Source organism: Nicotiana attenuata, chromosome 12, assembly GCF_001879085.1.
Source record: "Nicotiana attenuata strain UT chromosome 12, NIATTr2, whole genome shotgun sequence".
Lineage (NCBI taxonomy): Eukaryota > Viridiplantae > Streptophyta > Magnoliopsida > Solanales > Solanaceae > Nicotiana > Nicotiana attenuata.
The window spans coordinates 51,363,745-51,375,310 of NC_032000.1; the positions used below are offsets into that span (position 1 = coordinate 51,363,745).

The 11,566-nt window shown below is 34.4% G+C and overlaps 1 protein-coding gene across 1 annotated transcript in view; it reads left to right on the forward strand.

Annotated features, from left to right (window-relative positions):
* Positions 3,749 to 11,566, forward strand: part of LOC109235751 (probable histone-arginine methyltransferase 1.3) — an 11,140-nt gene continuing 3,322 nt past the window's right edge. The window contains exons 1-10 of the mRNA XM_019401989.1: positions 3,749 to 4,107; positions 5,026 to 5,088; positions 5,676 to 5,778; positions 6,939 to 7,082; positions 7,236 to 7,339; positions 7,471 to 7,569; positions 7,752 to 7,821; positions 9,219 to 9,315; positions 10,098 to 10,152; positions 10,969 to 11,052. Of these exons, the coding sequence (XP_019257534.1) occupies positions 3,919 to 4,107; positions 5,026 to 5,088; positions 5,676 to 5,778; positions 6,939 to 7,082; positions 7,236 to 7,339; positions 7,471 to 7,569; positions 7,752 to 7,821; positions 9,219 to 9,315; positions 10,098 to 10,152; positions 10,969 to 11,052 (1,008 nt within the window). The 5' untranslated portion in view covers positions 3,749 to 3,918. The remainder of the gene's footprint in view (positions 4,108 to 5,025; positions 5,089 to 5,675; positions 5,779 to 6,938; positions 7,083 to 7,235; positions 7,340 to 7,470; positions 7,570 to 7,751; positions 7,822 to 9,218; positions 9,316 to 10,097; positions 10,153 to 10,968; positions 11,053 to 11,566) is intronic.

The following is an 11,566-nucleotide window of genomic DNA, read 5'->3' on the forward strand; positions in this document are numbered from 1 at the left end:
ATATCGCATTGTGACGCTATATTGAGGCGAGACACGTACTCTATGACGAGTGCGGGGTCGTTTGTGATTGGGGACTGTGGCTTAGTCCGTCCCGAGTGATGTTCATACTGTGTTCTTGACTAGAGATTGATTGGTAATCATCCTACTTGGATTTTATGGATATATTTGGGCTTTGTGCCGATTATTTGAATCCTTCAGGGATTATTATCACTTTTTCCATGATACTTAGCATGTTAAATGATTTCAGTCCTGAGTTAAACATTGTTTTGAAATGTTCAGTCATATTTCTAAGATTTAAAAACTTAAACTACATTTTTCTGATGTTTGGAGCTGAGAGCTATTACTTAATATTGCCCGAGTGGCTTACTTGCATATTCTGGACTGAGCATGGATCGGGATGCACGCCGCAGCGATGTTATGTCGATATTGCGCTTGGGCTGTAGGAGCCCCTCCGAAGTCTGAACCCCCACAGTGAGCGCGGGTACCCAAATGGATCGGGCTGCGCGCCGCAGCGGTCATATGCATTGCATTGCATTCATGCATTGGTATTTATTTGCTTTACCTGTCATTTGATTTGCTGTTATCTCACCGTTAAATGTGCTGGCTTGCCAATTATAGCTTTACATTGTAATATTTCGTGATTTCTTATCTTCAGCCATTATCTATGCTTATTACTCACTGAGTTGGAGTACTCACTTTACTCCCTGCACCATGTGTGCAGATACAGGTGTTCCGGAGGCTTGGTAGAGTTGTTGCTGCTCTTCAGATTATCACAGGAGTTGTCGAGGTAGCTGCCTGGCGTCCGCAGGACCCGACTTCTCCCCTTATCCCTTTGCTTTCCCGCATCCTAGACTTTCATATGTTTACATTTTGCTACTCAGTTGTATTTAGAGGCTCTAGACTCGTGACCCTAGATCTGTTGGGAGTTGTATTGGCATTTGTTATGGTTTTTCCGCACTATTTCTGTCTATTACTATGGGTTGGAATTATGTTATCTGATAATTTAACTCTATTAATTGGTAATGGGTTGTGTATTTGGATTTGGGAATGTTTAAATGGTCGGGCTTGCCTAGCATTGTGTTGGGCGCCATCACGACCGGGATTGTGGTCGTGACAATTCACCTATCATGTGAACCACTTATAGATGCATATATAAGATGGTTACATGTATGTTTATTGTCAACCTGCAGTTTCGCATTTGAAATTGCTTTTCTCACTTAAGAGCATAATTTTCAGATTATGAAATCAAGATAGTTCATCTTGATAATGCTGGTTTATATACAAGCTAGAGCAGTGAATACCTCCTATTAAAGGCTAAACTATTATTTATGAAAACAGAGCTTCATGTGTCGGTCTAAGATTTTCTAAATTGCATATAGCATCACTTGTATGCATCGGACCAACAATATATGATAAGTATCCCCTCACAATTGGTTTAGGATCAGAAACCAAATATTTTACTATCTTTTGATGTGTGGTATATGATTAATTTCTATACCACTATCTTTTGGGGGATGGAATAAACAGCTGAAAAATATGTTATATGTATCGAATTATCATTAATATGATCCTCACTTAGAAGATAATTCAAGTCAAATGTCAGAAGCATTTGCTGATCCAAAATCAAATATCATATTTCAGCTGCAAATGCTCCAATTAAAATTTAAATTCCACGAAGGATAGAGTTTACTGTACGCATGAAGCGTGGTAGACCAATCGGTTCCAAAGGTAACAATCCTTAAAAAATGATAAGGAGCTAATGATCACAATAAGGAGGAAATGAGCTCTAGAAGAGTCCATGACATAACATTTCACGAAACTCCAAAAGAAGTTCGGGTACCTGAAAATAAAGAAAGTGATGAAATCTCAACAAGTTATGTCGCTTGCGAACCAATACAAAATGATCGTCGACGATATATTTGATACAATATAGTGCACAATACTGTGAAATATTGTGAGGATCGGACCAGTAGTCCAGACACCTGAAGATGTCATACCATTTAAATGCGAGTCATAAGCTATATGACTCATTTGATTAAATCTCTATAAAGATCCTTGAAGGATTTAAAATGCTTGAAGCATATAGTTCAAAGTCTCGAGAAATGTACTCGATCAGATTACAAAGGTCTTTGTACGGTTTAAAGGAATTTGGGCGCATGTGGTATAATCGCCTCAGCGAATATTTGCTGAAAGAGGGTTACGTAAGTGATGTTATTTGTCCATGTATTTTTTATAATGAAAATATCATCAGAATTTGTTATACTTGCTGTTTATGTTGATGACATAAATCTTGTTGGAACTCTAGAAGAGCTCCAAAAGGCAATCGAGAAAGAATTTGAGATGAAAGATCTTGGAAACACAAAACTTATTTTAGTCTGCAAATTGAATATTTAGTAGGCAAAATTTTTATCCATCAATCTGCCTATACAAAAAGGGTATTAAAATGCTTTTACATGGACAAAGCACACTCATTGAGTACACCAATAATTTTTTTGATCACTTAAAGTGAATAAGGATCCGTTCTTACCTCCAGAAGAGGATGATGAACTCCTTGGTCGTGATATACCCAAGTCTCTGCACAGTACTCTTTTTCCCTTGCTCAGGTTTTTTCCCACTGGGTTTTTTCTGGTAAGGTTTTTAGTGAGGCAGCTTGCGATGTATATTATTAGTGTACTCTTTTTCCTTGACTAGGATTTTTTCCCACGGGATTTTTCCTAGTAAGGTTTTAACGAGGCACATAATAATGAACATCCAAGAGGGAATGTTATGAAAATATTATTATGGATGTCCATTTATTACTCCACTGTAGATGAAGAAGATTATCCATTTAATACTCCATTGAAGTTTTCTACAAGCGGCTGATGCAGGCAGGTTGCAAGCAACTCAATGAAATGACGTGCAACAACTTCTTGGTTTGATGAGATTAATTTAAATCGATTTGAAATAGTGGTGGATAATATTTTCTACAAATTCAACTTTTGAGAAAATGGTATACAAGATTGGAATGTGGAGACTCGAATATTTGAAACAAGGTTTTCATCAGGGGGAGTAAAATACGGGATGCACTCTTTTTTCCTTATTAAGGTTTTTTTCCATGGGATTTTCCTTACAGGTTTTTAACGAGGCACATTATCTTTTAATGAACATCCAAGGGGCAGTGTTATAAATATATATTATATCATGGATGTTCATTTAGTACTCCGTTGTAAATAAGCTTCCTGAAGAAGCTTATCCATATGGTACTCCGCCGTAAATATGTTTATCTATTTAGTAATCTATTGGAAATAAACTTACTGAAGAAGCTTATCATTTCGCTACTCCGTTATGGATAAATATTAGCTCCGATAGAAGATTATCTATATCTGATAGAGTAGCAGCTTACAAGCAACTTACACAGCAGCTTGCAGTAGCAACTTACAAGCAACTTACACAACAACTTGCAGTAGAAGCTTACAAGCAGCTTATACAGCAGCATGCAGTAGCAACTTATGCAACAACTTCCTTTCTTCTATAAATAGAGGAGATTTCAGTTCATTATGTACATCAGTTTGAAAGTTGAATAAAAATATCAATCTCTCCCTATACTTGTCTTTTGGTTTATTTATTTTACGGTCGTTATTTTATAACATTTTATTTTATTTTAATGCTTATAAATCTTTGACCGAGATAGAAAAAAAGTAGTCCCGTAATTAATGATTCTTAATTATGTTTTTACTACCTCTTGTAGTATATTCCTATAAATAATAAATAAAAAAACAAGAAGAAGAAGAAAGAAAAGATTGCGGCGCCATAAACACACTCCCTCTCAGTCCGACATCACCTTCACTCTCCACTCAAAACCCTAACTTCGATTCATATGCTAATTTCTATTAATTCTTCGTAATTTTTTTCGAATATCTTTCTCAAAAGTTTGTATTAATGGAGCAAAAACAGAAAGAGCAGAAATTTTTGGTTTCATGTGTATCAGAGGTTTTACGTTCTTCGTATTCTGTAGTTTTGGAAACTGAACCGGTTTTTTCTCGGTTCACTTTACTGTCCGGTTCACCTGATCTTCGATTTGGTCAAGGCTCAACTGACGCCATTGTGCTTAATCTTCAATCTTCCCAGGCAAGGTTTTATATGTTTTGTATACATAATTCATTTTTATTCATGTATGAATATTGGGGATTTAGATAAAAACTAATTTTTGTTAGAAACTACGTAAACACTACAAATCACAAAATTTCTTATAGATAAATTTACTGTATGTTTTAGAAACTTCTCAAAATACTATAAAGAACAAAACATTTTAATTTTAAAAGGGCCATTTGAACCAACAAATCATGTTACTCCATCCGTCACAATTTACGTGATGCAATTTGACGACTGGACATGTAGTTTAAGAAAGGAAGAAACTTTTTTTTGGAACTTGTGGTCTAAAACAAGTAAGTCAGTGATATTTGTGTTGTTATAAATCATCTTATTAAGGGTAATAGAAAGTTTAAAGTTAAATTGAAATATAAAAAGTAAAGAGTATCACGGAAATTGGGATGAGGGAGTATTTTTTTAAAACTAGTAAATATACTATAACTCATAAATTTCTTTTAGATAAATCTACTATATATTAGGAAACTACGTCAATATACTATAAAGAACAAAACTTTAAAAGTTGAAAAAGTCATTTGAATAACCAAACCATGTTAATATTATATTTGGGATGGATGGAACTTGGAAGTATGGAGTAATAATAATGATGGTGATTTTTTGGCTCACATTTTTGGCATTTTCTTATACATGAATAACCTTATTGAATTAGTTAAAGTTGTGGTGGGGCTTTCACATTTTGTACATTTTCTCTCACGTTTTCTAGTCAGTAACCAACAGTCAAACAGAATGACCAGTGGTTTTTAGGAGAGAAGTGCAGAAAATGGAGAATAAAACTGAAAAGATGATAACTTTAACTGATGCTTGCTCGTTAGGAATTTATCTTTAGCTATGTGTTTGAGGGGAATTATCTTAACTTTGCTTCTTGTTTCTTTTTTCCAGTTATTCAAGCTAGGCCCTGCTGAATCTTTATGCGTATCTGAAGCTTCTGACACCAATACAGAGGTATGATATATAGCGCATAAGGTTGTATTATATTGTGATACTGGACTGGTTAGTTGTTTTTTACCTGCTAATAAATTTAGAATCCGGTTCAGTCCTGTAAGGATTTCTAGAGATGTAGTGATGTTGCGGTACCTTTTGTCGATGATGATTATTCTAGTGAATATTATACCATCAACGGACTATTAGGAATGCTTCCACTTCATTTGATTTTGATTAGCAAGAAAAAACTCTAATTATTACCTACCATAATTGCAGTAGTATTAAAAGATTATATATTAAAAGAATATGCTGCCTGTACTCATATATTTATTTGTAGATGACCAAGCACTACTCTGCAATCTGCATAATGCTGAAAACATGTAGTACTGCAAACTTGTGTTCAATGTAATATTAATAATAACATGTTGCATTAGGATTACACAGTTACATATGTGTAAAATATGCGGATTTGTCAATTGTTATACATCACATATCTTGTCCTGGAAAATAAGTCAAATGTACTTATTTTAAATTTGCGTTGGAATATGTTTGTGAAATTTGATGTTGTCATATTAATGTTATGCATTAACCTTGGTCTTTTGAACCAGAAAACATATTCAAGGGGAATCAACATTCAATTTAGAAACGAGGAGGAAAGTAGGGCCTTCCATTGTGCATTTGAGCAATGGAAGAAGGAAGTGGTTGTTCAAGGTCTGTTTTGATGTATGTCTGCAATTGCTCTGTACCAAGTTTCCATGCAACCTTGTGGAGTAGCCACATTCTCCTCTCCAATAACAACTGCAGCTTTTCTTGTTTGTTTAAGATTTATTTGATTCTTTGCGGTTGTCCAGATATTGTGGTTACTGAGACGCTAGTCTCATGATTCTGTGTGGTAGTGTTATTTGATAGCATTCTCTACATGACATTATTTACTTAGATACCTAATTGTGAATGTTTGAAGTGTTGTGGAAAGTATCTTTACTTTTACTGGACTTTGTTTATGGCTTTTTTTTCTGATTGGTAAAGGTATTCTATTAAAGTGCAGTGAAGTGCTGTTAATCCATTGTTAGTCTTGAGATGGAAGCATAGTTATTGAATTAGATAGATTAGGTAGTTACTTTCCTAACATGTCCTGAGGTATTAAGAGCCTTATAATCTGCCAAGTGTTATCAACATTTGATTGGTTATTGTCATAAATTCTACTAGTGGTTGCCTTGGATTACTAATTCGTTTGTTGAGTTTTTCTAAACCACTTGCTTTTATTCCCCACAAAAGCTACAGTTTAGATATTTGACTTCCTTATAAGAAAAAGCTGGTTTTAGATATTTGATTATGTTTATATTATCAAAAAATAAAGAAGAAGAAGATATTGACTATGTTTAGCTTAATCTAGGTATACAATTCTCCTTTTAGTATATAATTAATGATTTTTCTTTCTTTAGCTCATGTAATTAAAATGGGAACTGCACTTACTGCAAATAAGAAAGAAATATGGTTCATTCCCTGTATCATCTTGGTATCTTATTAATAAAATTTGACCTTATCAAAACAAAACAAAAAAATAATATGGTTCCTGTCAAAAACTTAGAAATATTTCACCATGATATGTTACTTCCCCATTTTTGATGACTTGATTACGTAAGATCAAAGCATTTAAGGACATCTGTAGTACTTCTCTACTCAGTGAAGCTAACTGTAATTACTTAATGAAAAAGAATCTGCAAGGTAACTGCTTTTCAATCTCTTAAGATAATTAAACTGTTGTTTCTTACACCACAAAAGTAACCATAAGTGGGCTAATAAATTTTTTGATATAAGAATAAATAATGCTGACTTGTTGTAAATGTAACTTGTTCTTGTCTTTTTTTCAGAATGTTCTTTGACAAATGGAGCAGTATCAACTTCGAAAAGCAAATTTGATGACAAAATAGAGGCATCTTCTGCCAAAATGTATTTTCACTACTATGGGCAGCTATTGCATCAGCAGAATATGTTGCAGGATTTTGTAAGGACAGGTAGTATTCTGAACTTTGATATTTTCTATGTTTTCCCTTCTATCATGACATGGGAATTTCCTTATAGAGGTTCATAGTGTGTCATGAGATGATGTGCTCCCTTCTGTTGGTCTTAGAATGTCACGGAACTCTTCCCATTTTGAAAACTTGCAGGAACCTATTACTCTGCTGTAATTGAAAACCGTGCTGATTTTCTTGGTCGAGTAGTGGTTGATGTTGGTGCTGGTAGTGGCATTTTGTCATTATTTGCTGCTCAGGTGATCTGTTTGTACCAATGCATCTTGTGTATTTCCATGAATGATATCAACCATGGTCAGCCAGTTATGCTGATATCTCTACTCTATATCTTTTCTTTTTCCCACCACTCCACACCCAAAAATCTTCATAGGCTGGTGCAAAACACGTTTATGCCATAGAGGCTTCTGAAATGGCCGAATATGCAAGAAAACTTATTGCTGGAAATCCATCACTGAATGAGAGAATTACAGTAAGTGCTCTTTTACTTGTTTAAGCTGACCCCACTTAGTACGGGATTGAGGTGTTGTTGATTGATTGATTGTTCTTTTGTCTTTTTCCGGTGTCTTTTCCCATGCTATCCGACATATTATATAGTATCTTGGTAGTGCTTCTTATTCTTTTTTTGTTAATGTTTCGTCTATGGATGTTTAGGTAATCAGAGGAAAAGTTGAAGATGTAGAGTTACCTGAGAAAGCTGATATTTTGATCTCTGAGCCGATGGGTAAGCTTGTCTAGTTAATCACATTTTTAGTTCATTATAGATCATGTTAACTTCTATGATGGAGCATTTTGTATACTTTGGTCGTGCTGCAAGTTTGTTAGAACTTTAGGTTATTCCCCTGGATTGACAACTAAAGTCAATATAGCTATATCAGTGTTAATTATTTGATTGATTATTTGCGAAACGAGTAAAGATAAGCTTTCTGTTAGAGTATGTCACAAGAACCTATACTATTAAAGACGGAGAGTATATGAAAGATTAAGACAATGGCAACATCTGATCGATAAATGCTTATGCAATCCGTGGACCAAAAAAGTTCTTCATGAAGCATCACTATAGCTATATCAGTGTTAATTATTTGATTTATTATTTGCGAAACGAGTAAAGATAAGCTTTCTGTTAGAGTATGTCACAAGAACCTATACTATTAAGGACGGAGTATATGAAAGATTAAGACAATGGCAACATCTGATCGATAAATGCTTTTGCAATCTGTGGACCAAAAAAAATGAAGAGAAGATCCATTTTTCCTTTGTGTTAGGAACAATTCCAATTGCCTATATAAGCTGAGAGCATAAAAGACAAATACACATATCCAGTAGCCAATACACATCCAAAAAACTTTCATACTGCAAATTGAGTTGCATTTAAATTTGTATTGCCTGGTTGTCCACTATTTTCCTTATAGGGTGAAAAATACTCAGATTCAGCATTTGTTATATTTGTTTTCATATTGTAGAATCTGAAGTCCTATATTACATTATTACTACAGACAGCTGCAGTTTTTGCCAGAAACTTCATTCTCAGATGCCATATAAGACAATCATGAAAGAAGTTTTTTTTCTTTCCTTTTTTGTAATATTTGCTTCTGCATCTGATAGCTAACTAAAACAATAGGTTCCTGCAGTTTGGCCTTTAAAAATGAGCTCTCTTTTTCTTTAACTCCAAAAAATAATTCTGTTATTTTCTTTCAATTCTGGTTTTCATTTTAGTTACCTGAACAACATACTTTTGGTTCTGTCACTTATCTCCATCTTTTTTCTTTATAATGAAATGGGGGGGGGGGGGTCAAAGTTATAGAGGACTTCAGGAATGGCTACTTTGTTCATTACGAGTCAAATGCAGTCCAGCATTTTGCAAAAAGAAAGCTGGGGGTGTGTGTAGATGGAGAAAAGGAAAAAGAGGGGCTATCATCTATTTAACTGGACATTCTTGCTTTGCTTGTCATATGATTTTTTTTGAGTTCTCTTTTCAGTTTCAATCAAAAAATAGGATTGTAATCTTCCAAAATATGGTAAACGTGTTTATCCAGAATAACCAGAATTCAATGAATAAAATATTTAAAAGAGACATGCTTAAACCTGCTGAGTGTTTGACGCAGTGCTTATACCTTACAGGTACTTTGTTAGTTAATGAAAGAATGTTGGAGTCTTACGTGATTGCAAGAGACCGATTTCTTGTTCAAAATGGAAAAATGTTTCCTGGTGTCGGAAGGTAATTTTATTTCTCGTCAGCACATTGAGGAGCCCTGCCTTGTCTAATCAATGATGATGTCTGCAATTTTCTTATAAGGTTTTGTTTCTCATAGTCATTTCGCGGAATTCTTCTTTGTTTTTATCCCTTTAAATGTCTCTGTCATGCCAAAAATTTTGAAGCTAATATTCTTCTTTAAATTGTTATTTTACTGTCTTATCTTTCTGGCATATTGAGTGTGCTGCTAATTTGTGCTGCTAATTTTAGAAATGAAACGTGAAATTAATACTAATGTTAGATATAATTTCTCAGCTTTTCCCTGTGAGTTGCATTGGTTATGGTTATTTGCTTCATCATGAGTAGCGCAGCTTTTTCCTTAAATGAATTAGTTTAGGAGGTTGGAGTATGTTGATATAACTAATTGACCCACAGTTTCAACTATCCACTCTAGTTTTGTTTTTTCAGGTTATTATATGATCTTTCGAGCTTAATTCTCAGTCTCGTCTAGTGTGTGTATATGTTGGCTTCCAGTTACCCCTTTTTTCTTTCTAAAGATCTTTTTTTCCCTTTTGCACATGTTTGCCTGATTACTCAATACTCATAGCATTTGGGCTGAATCTAATGCATATTTAGTACCTTTCTTTATTGGTTGCATTTACATATTTCTGCACGAATTCTATCAAGTGTCTTGGCGTGCATTACATAAACCAGCATGTAACTGTTTTACTATTTTCCTTCATTTGATTCCTCTTTGATATGATGTTATCACCATTTTTAGCTTATGTTTCCTTTTACTCTTGTAGAATACACATGGCACCTTTTAGTGACGAATATTTATATATGGAAATAGCAAATAAGGTACACACTTGATCACATCACTTTATTCTTCTAGATCTTGGAGCTTGTTCTGTTCTAAAAATTTCTCCTTTCTTCTCTGGCTCCCCTTCATGTTCCCCTCCTCCAACCAAGAGAAAGAAAAGAAAGAAAACCGCAGCTCATTCTCTTTTGTGAACAAAATTGATGGATACGAAGTTTTCTTCCATATTAAGTGTTTTGAATGGCTTAAGATGTTTATTAAGGCATAGTAGTAGTTGTTGAGGTGGATAGTGTTCATTTGTATTGCGGTGTTCCCAGGCAAGAATCTGAAAGTCTTCTTCAATGCATTGTAGATCTCCTGTAACAGTTGTTCTTTTGCAGTTTTGCCAATGAAAAGCACTGAAATTTTGTTCATCTTGTGCTCTTAAGAGAATAAGACCTTGATTGGTAACACAGTATCTTATGACTCTGAGGCTGTGTAGTTATGAGGATAAGAGAGAAACAAATTGAATGCCATCTAAGTTCAGTGTGACAAATAGAACTTTTGGTATTCAAGCTTCAACATCACCGTGGCTGTATATTGATCTTCATTTTCTTTCCTTTTTCTTTTTAACAAGTTTCAGTGATTCAGGCAAAGTTTATTGACAAAAATCTCATTGTCCAAAACCATTATCCAATTACTACTAGCATTTACCACTAGCTTCTACAAACGTTTCGTAGTTTGCACTTTGGCTATCTTCTGCTTTTATGTGCTGTATTTCTTCCTTTTGGATGCTATGATTTAGTGACCATCGTTTTCATTATCTTTTTGAACTGGCAGACAATGTTTTAATATTACTTTTATTCCTTGTCATCCAGGCTACCTTTTGGCAGCAGCAAAACTACTTTGGGGTTGATTTGACACCTTTGCACGGATCTGCTTACCAAGGATACTTTTCTCAGGTCAATATCTTATAGATTAGGAACTTTTGACTTGGACTGGCTTTAATGACTATACTTGTCCGGTCTCTGACTTGGCAGCATTTCTAGGGCTTTCTTAAATGTTTCATTTTTCTGCTATTTGTAATTCTCTTATTGATTAGTTACTTGTACTTTTAAACCTTTACCTTATCAAAAAAAAAAAAGTTACTTGCACTTTTAAATGTGTTGTTTATGCTAGAATATCCAATTTGTATTATGGAATCTTCATTAGATAAGGCTGTGTTTCAGAAGTGTGCTTTTTTTTTTTTTGACTTCCATGTAGCAAGAATATCCTTATGTATTTGGTGCAATTTGGAAGGAGAGAAACTTTAGTCTTTAGATGTTTTGAGGGTAAAAAACAAGTGTAGACTATACAAGTCTCACTTATCAAAGAAAAAGTAGAAAAGGGAATTAAAAACATTCGTCTGGGTTATATCCACATATTAATGGTCACTGCATTAATTGCTTAGGTGCTGAACGGGGGGGGGGGGGGGGG